The sequence below is a fragment of the Pecten maximus genome, chromosome 13 (assembly GCF_902652985.1).
Source record: "Pecten maximus chromosome 13, xPecMax1.1, whole genome shotgun sequence".
Taxonomy (NCBI): Eukaryota; Metazoa; Mollusca; class Bivalvia; order Pectinida; family Pectinidae; genus Pecten; species Pecten maximus.
This window is the reverse complement of record NC_047027.1, coordinates 11,714,857-11,733,229: the sequence shown is the minus strand read 5'-3', so window position 1 is coordinate 11,733,229 and position 18,373 is coordinate 11,714,857. Positions and strand designations below refer to the sequence as shown.

General features: G+C 38.5%; 1 protein-coding gene across 1 annotated transcript in view; it reads right to left on the bottom strand.

Moving 5' to 3' along the window:
* Nucleotides 1-5,179: 5,179 nt before the first annotated feature.
* Nucleotides 5,180-18,373, bottom strand: part of LOC117341280 (dynein beta chain, flagellar outer arm-like) — a 101,462-nt gene continuing 88,268 nt past the window's right edge. Inside the window, 11 exon segments of the mRNA XM_033903135.1 lie at nucleotides 5,180-7,789; nucleotides 10,139-10,232; nucleotides 10,632-10,740; nucleotides 11,710-11,846; nucleotides 12,271-12,476; nucleotides 14,562-14,763; nucleotides 15,000-15,279; nucleotides 15,705-15,810; nucleotides 15,946-16,093; nucleotides 16,436-16,707; nucleotides 17,293-17,529. Of these exon segments, the coding sequence (XP_033759026.1) occupies nucleotides 6,603-7,789; nucleotides 10,139-10,232; nucleotides 10,632-10,740; nucleotides 11,710-11,846; nucleotides 12,271-12,476; nucleotides 14,562-14,763; nucleotides 15,000-15,279; nucleotides 15,705-15,810; nucleotides 15,946-16,093; nucleotides 16,436-16,707; nucleotides 17,293-17,529 (2,978 nt within the window). The 3' untranslated portion in view covers nucleotides 5,180-6,602.

Sequence of the window (18,373 nt, the reverse complement as noted above, 5' to 3'; positions counted from 1 at the left end):
ATGTTATCAAATATGTTTTGTCCGTGCGCTGATATCAAACGTACATTTATAGACTTGTGATGAGGTAGACGGTTACTTACGTATAAATCTTCATGGAAACACCGGCCGGTTTGTCATTTTACGTTTTTACGCAACAACCCCAGACTCAGGTCACATTGACAGTCAATGCTGTGTTAGGATGGACCGATGGTTTATCTGGTCCGGGACTTACGAGGGTATATGCTGAAAATCTTTCAATATTATCGTTTTATATAAAAATGCGTGCTTGTTAGGGTCGTGGGAATTGTACCTAGCCGACATGCTCGACTGTCAGAAATGAAGTGAAAAGTGACAATGTCCTTTCGGACATACTAATTGTCTGATAATTGAATTCTGTCCGGTCCGTTGTCAGTGGTTCCCGTCCAGACGCAACCCCTTCCCCTCCACGGCGGCGGCGTGCCCCATATCTAATGATTAGTAACATACATAATTAATCGGCCGGTCAATTATTTCATTTAACGCCAGATTCGCGTGACCATCTTACAGTGCATTGTGCTTTTAGGTATACCGATAATATTAAAACAGTTTCCAATTTCCAAATGTACGATAATCCGAAGATCCGGTATTCCGAAAGCACATGCCTATACTATTGGATCTCAATTACTTAATTTTTCTAAAGTTGTCTTGTCATTAGTTTACCGAGGTAAGCCATTTCCTTAACAAGAAATATTTTTAAAATATGTTTTGATGTTTAAAGATGTAATCAAAAGTAATGGGGATCCTTTAAATTAATTGATATTTCTCTCTAGAATAAGATGTTATCAAATATGTTTTGTCCGTGCGCTGATATCAAACGTACATTTATAGACTTGTGATGAGGTAGACGGTTACTTACGTATAAATCTTCATGGAAACACCGGCCGGTTTGTCATTTTACGTTTTTACGCAACAACCCCAGACTCAGGTCACATTGACAGTTAATGCTGTGTTAAGATGGACCGATGGTTTATCTGGTCCGGGACTTACGAGGGTATATGCTGAAAATCTTTCAATATTATCGTTTTATATAAAAATGCGTGCTTGTTAGGGTCGTGGGAATGGTACCTAGCCGACATGCTCGACTGTCAGAAACGAAGTGAAAAGTGACAATGTCCTTACGGACATACTAATTGTCTGATAATTGAATTCTGTCCGGTCCGTTGTCAGTGGTTCCCGTCCAGACGCAACCCCTTCCCCTCCACGGCGGCGGCGTGCCCCATATCTAATGATTAGTAACATACATAATTAATCGGCCGGTCAATTATTTCATTTAACGCCAGATTCGCGTGACCATCTTACAGTGCATTGTGCTTTTAGGTATACCGATAATATTAAAACAGGAATGTGGCTGAAAACTGCCCGACGGAGCGAGTGGAAAGGTACATATCGGTCTATAGGACGCGTACGACGGCGTATAAGGTACATACATACATACGTATGCGAATTACGTATACGGCTGAAAATGAGACATCTCCAGGTAGGAACGGCATTTTAACGACCAAGAAAAAACAACTTCAACTGTGGTTGAGGAGGCTAAGCCTATAAAGAGACCAGCGTTAATTTCGCCAATGTAACTGATCATGACCTTATACTGTTTGTGCCTTCAGCGCAGAAGTTATTTTTGTCGTTTTCACGGACAAACCCTAGTCAGGCTTCCTACTTTGTATAACAAATATAACATTAACTAATAAATATAACATTAACTAATAAATATAACATTAACTAATAAATATAACCTTAACTAACAAAAAACTATTTAGGAAGAAACAATATTTTCCGATCCACCTTCCTGATTGTCTTGTTAGTGGAATACACTTTTTGGACCTTATACACACTCCGACTTCTTAACAGAATGTTGGAGTTACGGCCATCTTTGTTGGAAATAAGGATTTAAGTACACAAAGCTGTATCTCCTATCAGGATATTAGTAAATTGCATTTGTATCAATATCTAAAGGCATGGTTTTCGAATCAGTCCTTTCAAATCATAGACACCGCATCCTCCTCTCGTATGGAAAATAAACGAATACAGTGTATTGAACAAATTGTCAAGATTTATCTCGCGATCAATTTCGTTGAATAATCATTTACTCTTGATCTGGCTGACTTCATCAATAGGATATTACGGACATTTTCACACCTTGTCTTATGTCTTAATTTTCAGTGACATCACAATGTAATTTTATACACAAGTTGGAACAAGTGATGAGTTAAAACAATCGATATCAGCCCCCGCAAGGTGCAAGTAGACACGTTTTGATATCGCAATGTATCACATAATCGGTCCGTTTATCCGATGGATATGCCCGTGTAATATTTTTGCATTTGTTGTTAGTGTAAATTGGAGCATTTTTCATTGGCTGTGCCAGTCAGAAATCCATTTTTAATTGGCTGTGCCAGTCAGAAATCCATTATGACGTCATAATATGGACAAAGACGTGACGTCATAAATTGTGAATGGCGCAAAAATGGTTGTCTCGTTTGATTGAGCACTCCACATTCTGGTTTTAAAACCGTTCAAAATTCAAGTGTTTTTTTTTTTGAAATTATGTGATAAAAGATATTAATATTTTTTTTAATTTCAGATGAGATTTTATAAAACTCGTCACGAAGTTTTAATTTTTTATCGCCAATGCTTTCAATTATAAAAACCTTCGACTTGTTTCATAAAAGTCTTAGACGGAATGAAAACTCATTTAAGATCTTGTCCTGTACACATGTTCAAGGTGTTGAATATGATGGCATTCATCGAAGAATAGATGTCCCGACCTTGCTCATTGTTCCAAGGTCAAGAGGTCACCTTTACATTGCACATATTTTTTTCTCGGTCTATTAACCTCTAAATAATTTCCTAATATATTAGAGTAAAACTCCTTATGAACAAATAAAGAGATAAGACACGTTATCATGCCCGACTTATTAAAGACTCGCGGTTATATAAATGTTTGTATTACGAGGAGTAAAGTAAACATTTATTAGAGAATCGCCAAATAATGAAATATATTGACATAGGAGCAAGGGACTTTTATATTTCACTTTTTTATTATTATTTCTAAACAGTGACATCTGTAAACCAGTCCAAACTCAGCTGTGTAATAACGTATATCAACATATCTGGAGTAGAGGATTCGATAAAATAAACTTTTTATTTCATTATTTGTTTACCACACAGGGATTAAGCACGGATTTCCAACCCAAAGTCCATCAATATCTACACATTTTATATGTACTATATATATGGATCTGGGATGGAAGTCCGTGCCAATTTCTCGTGGTTTATACCTTGTACTACAAATTGATCTGATCAAATATTTATCCTGTCAAGCAATTTAATACAGAAATCATCTGGGTTTTTTTAATTAATGAAGATATTACCTTATAATTAGGTTTAATAAGGACATCGGTGGATGTTATATTTGTCTGTGTCAATCATGGTCACATAGTGCATAACTCTAGAGTACCACGTGACCCTATAGCCATATAACTCTATGAGGTCTGGTAATAAGTCCATGTCTGGTAATAAGACCATGTCTGGTAATAAGTCCATGTCTGGTAATAAGTCCTTGTCTAATAATAAGTCCATGTCTGGTAATAAGTCCATGTCTGGTAATAAGTCCATGTCTGGTAATAAGTCCATGTCTGGTAATAAGTAAATTTCTAGAAACAAATCCATTTCTAGTAACAAAGTCCATGGCTGGTAATAAGTCCTTGTCTGTTAATAAGTCCATGTCTGGTAATAAGTCCATGTCTAGTAATAAGCCCATGTCTGGTAATAACTCCATGTCTGGTAATGAGCCCATGTCTGGTAATAAGTCCATGTCTGGTAATAAGTCCATGTCTAGTAATAAGCCCATGTCTGGTAATAAGTCCATGTCTGGTAATAGGTCCATGTCTAGTAATAAGCCCATGTCTGGTAATAAGTCCATGTCTGGTAATAAACCCATGTCAGATAATAAGCCCATGTCTGGTAATAAGTCCATATCTGGTATTAAGTCCATGTCTGGTAATAAACCCATGTCAGATAATAAGTCCATGTCTGGTAATTAGTCCATGTCTGGTAATAAGTCCATGTCAGATAATAAGTCCATGTCTGGTAATTAGTCCATGTCTGGTAATATGTCCGTGTCTGGTAATATGTCCGTGTCTGGTAATAAGTCCATGTCTGGTAATAAGTCCAAGTCTAGTAATAAGTCATTGTCTGGTAATAAGCCCATGGTAACATTAGCCCACCTTTACCATAAGTTTATGTATTGGCCCCTACAAGTAGACTTAGGCATTTGGTTAGTATTCTTAGAAAAAAATGCCCCTATTCTTTCTATATCAACTATTATCAGTAGGAGAAGAGGCAAATATTTTTTTTCTTTTAAATAAATTCTAACCAGATGCAGACTCCTGTGCCTACATGTAGGCTTATTACAGACAAAAGTATGGTAATAATCTATTATGGTAATGATCTAATATGGTAATTATCTAATATGGTAATGATCTAATATGGTAATTACCTAATATGGTAATAATCTAATATGGTAATTAACGGTACCTAATATGGTAATGATCTAAAAGTATGGTAATGGTCTAATATGGTAATGGTCTAATATGGTAATGATCTAATATGGTAATTATCTAACATATGGTAATGATCTAATATGGTAATTATCTAATATAGTAATGATCTAATATGGTAATGATATGATATGGTAATAATCTAATATGGTAATTACCTAATATGGTAATAATCTAATATGGTAATTACCTAATATGGTAATTACCTAATATGGTGGTAATGATCTAATATGGTAATGGTCTAATATGGTAATTATCTAATATGGTAATAATCTAATATGGTAATGATCTAATATGGTAATTATCTAACATATGGTAATGATCTAATATGGTAATTATCTAATATGGTAATAATATGATATGGTAATAATCTAATACAGTTATCATCTAAAACGGTAATTTTCTAATATGGTAATCATCTATTACGGAAATTATCTAATACAGTAATAATCTTGCAAGGAAATTATCTAATATGGTTATAATCAAATATGGTAATTACCTAATAGGGTAATTATCTAATAAAAATATTATAGAAGTACACACATCATTACATGTATATCAATTTCAATCTAAAAATAATTAAAAGTCAACACTCGGAATATCTCTTCAGAGGTCATAAAGTTCAAATATGACTTGTTTTAATTTCATATTTATTGAATAATTCATTGTAGAATTCAACAAGCAAAACATTGAATATTTTTAGGTTAGATATTCAGTAGCAACACTTACTTTCACTTTTCAACAAACAATATTTTTCTCACTCATTTTAAAAGACTTTAAAAAGTCAACCTGTTTCCAGTCTAATTTGCTTTTAATTAAATATTTCACATGATTTATAAACTTTGATGTACTATAACCATTGTTATAGAATTGATAACCACAGCGAGAAATAAATTCTTCTTCAAATCCTTTGTAGAAAATATGTAATACTCTGTAATGTTTCTGAGAATTTATCTCACAGCAGATATCAGTGTTTGTCTTTGTTTACTCACAAATATCACAATTTACAATTTTAATTGAACATTTTAAAAACAACACATATAAATGAAAGATTACAACTTACTGTGTCTAACACTATAACACCAGACAGTGAAATGTGCTCAAACATTACAAGTAAAGTCAGGGTTGTCAATATTCAGTCATAGCCGACATTATCAGGATTAAATGGTGTTTAAAATGGTCACCATGTAAAACAAAGTTAAACATTTTGTTTTCAATTTATATTCAAAATTGTTTATTTCTATCATTTAATATCAGGTGAAATTTTCCAAAATGTTCCGCTTGATAAGGTATTGACAATTTCAGGTTAATCTGGCGAAATCAGGTGAGTCGGCAATATTTAATGTGTGAAATTAGGATAGTGAGGAAGGCTCAGAAATTCAGTGATATATCAACATTAATTGAAATCCTAAAACAAAATTTTCATTTTAAATAGCAATAATGGTTCATATAGTACAACCAATAACACATATAAAATGGTACAATTTGAAGTATACACTGACAGACACAATAATTTAGGTCCCTCCTCCCTCCCTCCCACCCTATATACAGCATTTACACAACTGATAGTTCATTATAATGCCGATCATAAAATAATAACAGGATGAATGTAATGGAAAATGGCAGATGACAAAAATGAGAAATTGATATTCTGTTTGAATCTTCTTACACACTGAACATTATAACATGTATCAGTTCTTCATATTTCTAAAGAAGAAGAATATGGTAAAGTAAATCCTCCATACTCCTAACAAAAGGCACAGGGTATCCAGTGAAATATCAACACGGACATTATCTGAGAATTAGTACAAAACGTCAGCAGTTCAGAGTTGTGTGTCTGTAAATATTTACACACGAGACTATCACAGATCAATATCTTCATATGTTTGAAATTAATATAAATAGGAATGATTCATGTATATATATATATCTGTAATACTGTAGATATCACGGATGGTTTAGCACATGTGGACGGATTATCAAAATTTAACAGAACTTTAATGTGAAACAAGTCTTGATCGTCTATTGGTCAGTGGATCTTTGTGATCCCCGTGATGGGCGCCTTTGACCTTGACTTTGGTTGGCTGGACTTGCTCGTGACCTTTGTGATCCAGCTGAAGGTCGTCTGCTACCTGGCTGTGAACCTTGACCTGCCTCAGCCTGGCCAGCACTTCTGTTTACACTTTCCTTAGAGACTCCCTTGGACATTGTGCCCACTTTGTTTACACTTTCCTTAGAGGCTCCCTTGGACATTGTGCCCACTTTGTTTATACTTTCCTTAGAGGCTCCCTTGGACATTGTGCCCACTTTGTTTATGCTTTCCTTAGAGGCTCCTTTGGACATTGTGCCCACTTTGTTTACACTTTCCCTTGAGGCACCTTTTGACAATTTGTCCGATTTATTGACACTTTCCTTTGAAGGAGCCTTCGACAGCTTATCAGATTTATTTACGCTTTCTTTTGAAGGAGCCTTAGATAATGTATGTTCATCTTCTGCATTGTCTTGAACAGCTTCCTCTTGGATACTTTCCCTGTCTGACCTTTGACTCTTGACCTCATTGGGGTCAGGGTGGGTTGTCTCATCCTCTATTTCCATTTGTGTGACTGGATCCTCGTGTTCGGAACGTGGCCGACTGCTCTGCTCGGCTACTTCCAGTTCCTGTGATGTACGATGTGACTGTTGACGTGATCCAGATTTCGACCCTGGGGTCATATTCCCAGCATTGCTGCCTCGTGATGGTGCTGGCGATTTGGTGACCGCTTGTTCCCGTGGAGACCCTGGGCCCGACCCGTGTTTGGAAGCTGAAGACTTAATACTACCTTTAGGTGTGGCGACTCCTGTCTTAGGACTACTTTTCTCTGACCTTTTTGGTGTAGACTCTCCAGTCTTGGTTGAAAGTTTCCCCTCACTTTTCTGTCCCCCACTTCTTGCAGTTTCTAAATCCTCTTCTTCTTCCTCGACCATTAAAGGTTCCTTACGGAGTCCCAGACCAGCAGGAAGTGGTGGGGCCTTGGGAGTCATCGGTCTATATGACAGTTGTGTCGACTGTTCCGATTGGTCGATGTCTGTAGTCGTTTCCTCACCAAGTCGGATGTATTCCTCCTCCTCCTCTGACGCTAGTTCAGATTCCTCTTCCATTGTCATCATCTGTGGAGCTCGAGTTAGCATCAAGTATGATCGTGATTTCTTCACTCCATCCTCAGGAAGGCCTACAAATGTTAGATAAAACAGTCAATGGTACAGACAATCCTGAAGACAGACAGATGGACAGACTGACATTAGGACACACAATCATTTAATAGGACAGAGAGACAGACAGAGAGATATATCAACAGAAACAAGAGATCCCAGAGGGATCTTGGCGCCCACCATTGAATGATCTTTATAGGTTCCATGTTAGATTGATCTTTTCTCTACTTTTCCCTTCCTCTAAGTCTTACTAATCTGTGTAAATTCAGAAACAGCCCTCTAGTACTTTTCAAACAAGGGGAACCTATATATAAAATTTAAGATTTAGCGATAATGGCTGTCTGTTGTTTTCGGATTGGTCCCAAAATGCAACACCAGGGACCAAGGGGAAGATCCCTTCAGTTTGTTATCGCTATTTTACAGAAGGTAAAATAGCGATAACAAACTTCAATTGTCAAAATACAAGATGGCTGCCTGTTGGGCAGGTTGTTTTCTGACTGGTCTCAAAATCCAATATGCATAACTAGGCACAGAGGGCAACCTACAAATGAAATTTCAGAAAGATCCCTTTAGCAATTTCTGATAAATAGTGATAACAAACTTCAATTGTCAAAATCCAAGATGGCTGCCTGTCGGCCATGTTGTTTTCCGATTGGTCTCAAAATGCAATATGCATAACTACACCGAGGGGAACCTACATATGAAATTTGAGAAAGATCCCTTCAGCACTTTCTTAGAAATAGCGATAATAAGTTTCAATTGTCAAAATCTAAGATGGCTGCCTGTCGGCCATGTTGTTTTACGATTAGTCTCAAAATGCAATATGCATAACTAGGCACCGAGGGGAACCTAAATATGAAAATTTGAGAAAGATCCCTTCATTACTTTCTGAGAAATAGCGATAACAAACTTCAATTGTCAAAATCTAAGATGGCTGCCTGTCGGCCATGTTGTTTCCTGATAGGTCTCAAAATGTAATATGCATAACTAGGCACCAAGGGGAACCTACATATGAAATTTGAGAAAGATTCCTTTAGTACATTCTCAGAAATAGCGATAACAAACTTCAATTTTCAAAATCCAAGATGGCTACCTGTCGGCCATGTTGTTTTCCGATAGGTCTCAAAATGCAATATGCATAACTAGGCACCAAGGGAAACATACATATGAAATTTGAGAAAGATCCCTTCAGTACTTTCTCAGAAATAGCGATAACAAACTTCAATTGTCAAAATCCAAGATGGCTGCCTGTCGGCCATGTTGTTTTCCGATTGGTCTCAAAATGCAATATGCATAACTAGGCACCAAGGGGAATCTACATATGAAATTTGAGAAAGATCCCTTCAGTACTTTCTCAGAAATAGCGATAACAAACTTCAATTGTCAAAATCCAAGATGGCTGCATGTCGGCCATGTTGTTTTCCAATTGGTCTCAAAATGCAATATGCATAACTAGGCACCAAGGGGAACCTACATATGAAATTTGAGAAAGATCCCTTCAGCACTTTCTCAGAAATAGAGATAACAATTTTCAATTATCAAAATCCAAGATGGCTGCCAGTCGGCCATGTTGTTTCCTGATTGGTCTCAAAATGCAATATGCATAACTTGGCACTAAGGGGAGCCTACGTATGAAATTTGAGAAAGATCCCTTCAGTACTTTCTCAGAAATAGCGATAACAAACTTCAATTATCAAAATCAAAGATGGCTGCCTGTCGGCCATGTTGTTTTCCGATTGGTCTCAAAATGCAATATGCATAACTAGGCACCAAGGGGAACCCACATATGAAATTTGAGAAAGATCCCTTCAGTACTTTCTGAGGATTAGCGATAACAAGAATTGTTTACGGACGGACGGAGGGACGGAGGGACGGACGGACGGACGACGGACCACGGACGCAGGGCGATTTGAATAGCCCACCATCTGATGATGGTGGGCTAAAAAAACGAACGAAAACATAACTACGTGTCACTGTAGGAAATCCTACTAAGTTGTAGAAGAGACTGGTTAAAACTGAGTCATTATCTTGGACAAGATTCTGAAAAACGGGAAATTACTCTCAAAAACTAATGAATCAAAATGCTAAACAGAAGAGTATAATTTAAGTCCATAGCATAAGTACAAAACTTATATGATTCAAAAAGATAGGATGAAAATTAAGAGGGGATCTCCAGACAAAAATGTTTACACTTGATGGACAACATCATGCAATATCACTATCATGAAAATCAGATATATAAAAAACAAAAACTATGGCAGCAAAATTAATTTCTTTTAGTGTTTGTAAGGTCAGTGGAGTAATATGTAAAGAGGCCCTTATTCTGTAAATAATACATTGACCTCTGACCTTGTGATCCTATGACTTACCAGGGTCAAGAATGAGTGCGACTCTAGAGAGTCTCCAGTTGTCGACTGGTTTGGTACAGTTAAGGTCAAGGGTCGTGGTTAGGACTTGTCGACTCTGGAACACAAAGATATACCAATGTTAGATCAGTCCTAGTACCTCTGATTAACCGAGGTTCTCACTAACCATGGTATCGTGAAAGTGGCGGCATTCATGTGTTGATTTTAACGGCATGATCACCACCATAATAACTTCATTACTGACTATGTTTGACGTTCAAATGCATGGAATGAATTTCACAAAAACTTCTTAATTCTTTTGTCTGAAGTCTTTTGATCTGGCAATAAATAATTGATAAATATTTGATTGGCTGATAAATATTTGATTGACTGATAAATATTTGATTGGCTGATAAATATTTGATTGACTGATAAATATGTGATTGGTTGATAAATAATTCAATGGTTGATAAGTATTTGATCGGTTGATAAGTATTTGATTTCTAATCATTCCTACCTTGTTCATGTAGACTGGACAGGGGTAGAATGTGGTTTTCTCCTTTGCGGCCAGTTCTGTCTTGGTCTTCGGCCGTAGATAGATACAGGGGATACTGTACAGGGCCGACCTGAGGAAATCACGCAGGAGATGTACTTTAACATAGTTTTTTTCTAAAAAATGTTTTTATCAGGATTTTCAAATTGTTGTTAAACTGTGATAGGCCTAATCAGCTTTTGAACAACTGGGCCTTGTAAGTATTTTTTCTGAACCATGATGGACATTGGGTAGACTAATTACAACTAGGCATAAGTTTATAGCAGAACAAATACTTTAAGTAAATTTTCTGCTAGTTAGCTTTCTGAAAATAACTAATGTCTAGTTTATATGGATCGGTCTATAGAATAGCTATAGTCAATGGGCTATTGGATTGGTCTATAGAATAGCTAAAGTCTATGGGCTACTGGATCGGACTATAGAATAGCTATAGTCAACTGGATCGGTCTATAGAATAGCTAAAGTCTATGGGCTACTGGATCGGACTATAGAATAGCTATAGTCAACTGGATCGGTCTATAGAATAGCTAAAGTCTATGGGCTATTGGATCGGACTACAGAATAGCTATAGTCTATGGGCTATTGGATCGGTCTATAGAATAGCTATAGTCTACTGGATCGGTCTATAGAATAGCTATAGTCTACTGGATCGGTCTATAGAATATCTATAGTTTATGGGCTACTGGATCGGTCTATAGAATATCTATAGTTTATGGGCTACTGGATCGGTCTATAGAATAGCTGTAATCTATTGGATCGGTCTATAGAATAGCTGTAATCTATTGGATCGGTCTATAGAATAGCTGTAATCTATTGGATCGGTCTATAGAATAGCTATAGTCTATGGACTATTGGATCGGTCTATAAAATAGCTATAGTATATAGGCTACTGGATCGGTCTATAGAATAGCTATAGTCTATGGGCTATTGGATCAGTCTATATAATAGCTATAGTCTACTGGATCGGTCTATAGAATAGCTATAGTCTATGGGCTACTGGATCGGTCTATAGAATAGCTATAGTCTATGTGGTATGACATACTTGGCGTCGGCGAGGGAGTCGAGATCGTAGTTCCAGCTGGCCCCCTGTAGGTTGATCTCTGTAATAAACAAGCCACCCTCGTCGATATCATAGTCCTTGATGTTGATTTCGTCCATTACAACACACTCAAATGAAACCTGAAAACAAATGATTACAAAACTGGAACTAATTGATATTGAAAATACCAGTTGAAAACAAGACAGTTCGGTGAATTGCACTCCTCAAAAGGATGTGAAATTATAAGAATGCATGGATGATGAATTCGTAATAACTAAACTAACTAAAGTGAATCTATACCCTAAATATGAAGTTTGAGAGACAAGTATTGTAGGAGATAAAGCCTGGACAAATGTTTTATTTGATGTAGGTCAAAGGTCAAGATGAAGGTCAGAATGACACACTGCCTCATGTAGGTGAACCCATGACTCAAGTATGAAGTTTCAAATTAAGTAATGTAGGAGATAAAGCCAGGACAAGATACATCATGGCAATTAAATTATTTGAAATCAATACTGTATGGCCTACCATGATCAGTTAATAAGTAAAATTGCCTAAACTTACCTCATCCATGCTACATTTGCTGACGATGGCCTTCTCCTGCATGTAGGCTGTCAGTAGAGCTGTGGGGTTGACAAGTCCACCTAGCCACACACTGGCCAATGAGCCCTGAGCTATGACTGGGTTCTCCCCCAGTGTGTTCTCTTTGAAGGTAGGAACCATTCCATGCTTCACCCAGTTATGTAGCTGATCATGGCATTTCTTTGTGTCTGTAGATATATGTCAGGTATTCCATATTTATGTTAAAACACATCAATCATTTAAAATTATCAAAGAAAATATGTTGCTTTTCAACATTCTGTAAAACTGGGATACAGTAAAATAGAGCAAACATGTGCAGTTTAAGTAAGAGATTCTCTAAATTTCAAACCAGACCTATCTAGGGTGATAAACATTACCATACAAACATTCTAATATTTCTGGTGAGTATAATCTTATGTAAGGTTGAGTCAGGCCAGTAAGCCAGTATGGGGCTAACAGTTGGGGTGAGTACAGGGCTGACAGTTGGGGTGAGTATAGGGTTGACAGTTGTGAGTACATGACTGACAGTTGAGGTGAGTACATGACTGACAGTTGGGGTGAGTACAGGACTGACAGTTGAGGTGTGAGTACAGGGTTAACAGTTGTGAGTACATGACTGACAGTTGAGGTGAGTACATGACTGACAGTTGGAGCGAGTACATGACTGACAGTTGGGGTGAGTACAAGGCTGACAGTTGGGGTGAGTACAGGGCTGACAGTTGGGGTGAGTACAGGGCTGACAGTTGGGGTGAGTATAGGGCTGACAGTTGGGGTGAGTACAGGGCTGACAGTTGAGGTGAGTACAGGGCTGACAGTTGGGGTGAGTATAGGGCTGACAGTTGGGGTGAGTACAGGACTGACAGTTGAGGTGTGAGTACAGGACTGACAGTTGAGGTGTGAGTACAGGACTGACAGTTGAGATGTGAGTACAGGGTTGACAGTTGTGAGTACATGACTGGCAGTTGGGGTGAGTACAGGGCTGACAGTTGGGGTGAGTATAGGACTGACAGTTGGGGTGAGTACAGAGCCGACAGTTGGGGTGAGTACTTGGTTGACAGTTCGGACGGGTACAGTAGTACTGTACTTACAGTCAAGCCAGGAGAGAAGAGAGTGAGTACATGGCTGACAGTTGGGGTGAGTATAGGGCTGACAGTTGGGGTGAGTATAGGGCTGACAGTTGGGGTGAGTATAGGGCTGACAGTTGGGGTGGGTACACTAGTACTGTACTTACAGTCAAGCCAGGAGAGAAGAGAGTGAGTACATGGCTGACAGTTGGGGTGAGTACAGAGCCGACAGTTGGGGTGAGTACTTGGTTGACAGTTGGGACGGGTACACTAGTACTGTACTTACAGTCAAGCCAGGAGAGAAGAGAGTGAGTACATGGTTGACAGTTGGGGTGGGTACACTAGTACTGTACTTACAGTCCAGCCAGGAGAGAAGAGAGTGAGTACATGGCTGACAGTTGGGGTGGGTACACTAGTACTGTACTTACAGTCCAGCCAGGAGAGAAGAGAGTGAGTACATGGCTGACAGTTGGGGTGGGTACACTAGTACTGTACTTACAGTCTAGCCAGGAGAGAAGAGAGTGAGTACATGGCTGACAGTTGGGGTGGGTACACTAGTACTGTACTTACAGTCTAGCCAGGAGAGAAGAGAGTGAGTACATGGCTGACAGTTGGGGTGGGTACACTAGTACTGTACTTACAGTCCAGCCAGGAGAGAAGAGAGTGAGTACATGGCTGACAGTTGGGGTGGGTACACTAGTACTGTACTTACAGTCCAGCCAGGAGAGAAGAGAGTGAGTACATGGCTGACAGTTGGGGTGGGTACACTAGTACTGTACTTACAGTCAAGCCAGGAGAGAAGAGAGTGAGTACATGGCTGACAGTTGGGGTGGGTACACTAGTACTGTACTTACAGTCAAGCCAGGAGAGAAGAGAGTGAGTACATGGTTGACAGTTGGGGTGGGTACACTAGTACTGTACTTACAGTCCAGCCAGGAGAGAAGAGAGTGAGTACATGGCTGACAGTTGGGGTGGGTACACTAGTACTGTACTTACAGTCCAGCCAGGAGAGAAGAGAGTGAGTACATGGCTGACAGTTGGGGTGGGTACACTAGTACTGTACTTACAGTCAAGCCAGGAGAGAAGAGAGTGAGTACATGGCTGACAATTGGGGTGGGTACACTAGTACTGTACTTACAGTCAAGCCAGGAGAGAAGAGAGTGAGTACATGGCTGACAGTTGGGGTGGGTACACTAGTACTGTACTTACAGTCTAGCCAGGAGAGAAGAGAGTGAGTACATGGCTGACAGTTGGGGTGTACCCAGGACACAGGTACATGTTCCTCCTGTAGGCTATACACTGTGGGCAGTAGGACCCAGGCCAGGGCCTCGGGACCGCCCAGGAGGGAGCTCTGTAGGTCTGCTATCTGTTGTCGGATGTGACATAGTGAAGAGTTCAGCCAGAGGCATTCCTGTCAACATACATCACCAAAGTTTTAACATTATATGCCCTCATCATGTAACACTGTGCTGTAAAAATTGTTTGATCAATGGTTCTAATTTTTGCAGTAACACATAAAAAAAAAAACTAAAAAAAAAAATTATCATGAGAATTGAAAGTTGTTGAAATGGAATAAAATCTTTTTGCTTCTAGTAAATATAACATCAAGTGTGTTGTGTACTTGAGATGAGTTTTTGCTGTAATTACCTGTAGAAGACAGTAGCCAATGGTCTCTGGCATCTGGGTACTACTGTTGGTTGCCAGGCTAATCAGACTAGGGCGATGATATGGGAAATCAAAATCGTTACTGAGGATTTCCGGAACACTGCCAAGCTCCAGCAGGTTAGGTAACTCTTCCAGACATAGGTCAAGGGACGACCTGAGCTTCATGATGTTAATGTTGTGTTTGGTAGATCGGGCAACATCTCCAGCTTCCATGTTCTGTGTCTCAAACATGTGGTCCAGGTGTTCAATAAACACCAGAGAACTGTAACAATACACATCCACACAGACTTAGTGACATGTTCTGTTTATCAAACCACAATGTAAACTGTAATACCATATTATTTGGTTGTATGTCCAAGAAACTGCTAAAAGGCCAATTATATTTGGGACTTCTCAATTTTCACTCAATTAGGATGGGGCATTTTTGTCTAATTTTGGGCAGAATTTTTTTGAATTAATGGTAAACAAATTTTAAGAAGTAAAATGCAAGGAAAGTTGGCTTTATATGAAATCATTTCAATTAGTCCATTATCAGTCCTAAGAATCCTCAGAAAGCCCTGTACAGTATATGCAGTCATTCAATAAATCTCTTTTTGCACATCTAATTTAATGTAAATATAAGGGTGTCATATTGCAAAAGTCAAATTGCCGATATTACTCTCCCTACTGATAAGCTCTATAACCTACTTGGCCTCGTTGACCTCTCGTTCCACACTGCTGTGTAGTTGAAGAGCTGGAATGGTGAAATCCTCATCGACATTCTTGGCATACCATTTACCAAACTCACTAGGGTCTGAAATAAGACAGGGCACGTATTTTAGCGTCATAGACAAGCTGATTTCAAATTTTGACAAAAACATTGAAATAATTCTCAATTGTATTTTTATTTATCATCCTAAGGTCTGTCCATTTTAGTCCCTATACTCACCAACATTGGCCGGAGGTGTTGGAATGGACACACCGCCCAGTATGAGCTGACCAGATGTGTCCTGGTAGACATTGGTCAGTACTTGTCTGATGACCGCCTCCACATAGGTCTTGTCACTCTCCGTGTAAACACAGTTCTTATACACCAGCTGTAAAATAGGTTAGAGGTCAAACCAGGTCAGGAGACATAGCAAGTCTGATAAAATCTAGTACATGTCAGAGGTTAAAGGTCATAAGCTGTAACATAAGGTTAGAGGTCAAACAGGTCAGGAGACATAGTAAGTCTGATAAAATCTAGTACATGTCAGAGGTTAAAGGTCATAAGCTGTAACAAAAGGTCAGAGACTAAATGAAGTGAGATGGTATAGGAAATCTAATAGAATTGAAATACCATTTGGTATGTTTGATCCTCAAACAATGGACTTTAATAACAATCATTTTTGGATAAGAAACAAGGACTGTTGTAGTGAATCCTCTGTTTGGGTACAGACCTCAGTAAACAGGTTGGTGATCTCCTCAAGTTTGGGTTCTGCATCTTCTGTTCCTTTGAGGAGCTGGCCAGTGAGGGCATCAAGGGACTGTTCCATCTGGACTGAGTTGAAGGGATACCACTGGTTCAGGCCCTGTGTTCCAAACAGTTGCCGGGCAACCAACATACCCTGGACCACCCCCACACCGAATGCCATGGTACGGATGAGCTGAGGTTCCGCCATCACCTTTGTCATGGTTGCAATGTCGACTTGTTTCAGTGTGCTTACGATTGCTGGAACACAAAGGCAAAGTAACTACTTATTATTTCTATAAGTAAATGACCTGTATATTCCTTGTAACAAAGGTAAATATCTGACTTGGACCTTGGTATATGACTACCTGTATGTACATATATATACTTTACCTGTACATCAATAAATATCTGGCTTGCGTGTACAGTTTACTTAAATGACTAATCTGTCTGTAGGTATAATAAGTTTTACCTGTATGCAGGTTCACTGAAATTTACCTGTATGTAGGTTCACTGTAATTTACCTGTATGTAGGTACACTTTGTTTTACCCGTATGTAGGTACATTATAACTTACCTGTATGTAGTACACTATTTAAGTATGTATACCTGTAAGTAGGTACACTATGATTTACCTGTATGTATGTAGGTACATTATAACTTACCTGTATGTATTTACATTATAACTTACCAGTATGTAGGTACATTATAACTTACCTGTATGTAGGTACATTATAACTTACCTGTATGTAGGTACATTATAACTTACCTGTATGTAGGTACATTATAACTTTCCTGTATGTAGGTACATTATAACTTACCTGTATGTAGGTACATTATAACTTACCTGTATGTAGATAGGTGTGAGGTGATCTATAGGTAAGAGTAAATGGCCCTGCCCCAACATCAGCATCATCAGCCTTATGTGGAGGTGAAAGGTCGTTGTTGATAACATCCATTGTCATGTGGTTCCATGACAGTTTGTGTAAGTTACGTAACAGGAAGTCAGGGATCTGGTCACATGGTTCAGAAGTGACCCACACACAGAACTGACTCTCTGTTTTGTTCTCGTCTTTGTTGTTATCTGACAAACAAACAAAAAACATCCAGGTACAAACAGGACAACCTGATACCACAGTCGTAGATCACTGAACTCACCGTTCTATCACTATACAATATTCTGATTGGGTGAAACAAAGGGAAGTAATCGATGTAGATCAGCATGACTAACAGATAATTCATCTTAGAGCATTTCAATACAGGTTATTTCATGTGAAATAGTAACTCATTTAATGCTGGGATTTTCAATACATTTAACTACTAGAACAAGAGATCCCAGAGGGATCTTGGCGCCCACCATTGAATGATCTACATAGGTTCCATGTCAGATTGATCTTTTCTCTACTTTTCCCTTCATTTTACTCTAATCTGTGCAAATTGAGACATCCCTCCAGTACTTTTCAAACAAGGGAATCCTAGCTATATAAGAAATTTGAGATTTAACGATAATGGCTGTTTGTTTGTAAGGTTGTTATCAGGACAGACTGGTCCAAAAATGCAATACAAGGGACCAAGGGGAACCTACTTATGAAATTTGAGAAAGATCCCTTCAGCACTTTCTCAGAAATAGCGATAACAAACTTCAACTGTCAAAATCCAAGATGGCTGCCTGTCGGCCATGTTGTTTTCAGATTGGTCTCAAAACGCAATATGCATAACTAGGCACCAAGGGAAACTTACATATGCAATTTGAGAAAGATCCCTTATATACTTTCTCAGAAATAGTGATAACAAACTTCAATTGTCAAAATCCAAGATGGCTGCCTGTCGGCCATGTTGTTTTCAGATCGGTCTCAAAACGCAATATGCATAACAAGGCACCAAAGGAAACCTACATATGAAATTTGAGAAAGATCCATTCAGTACTT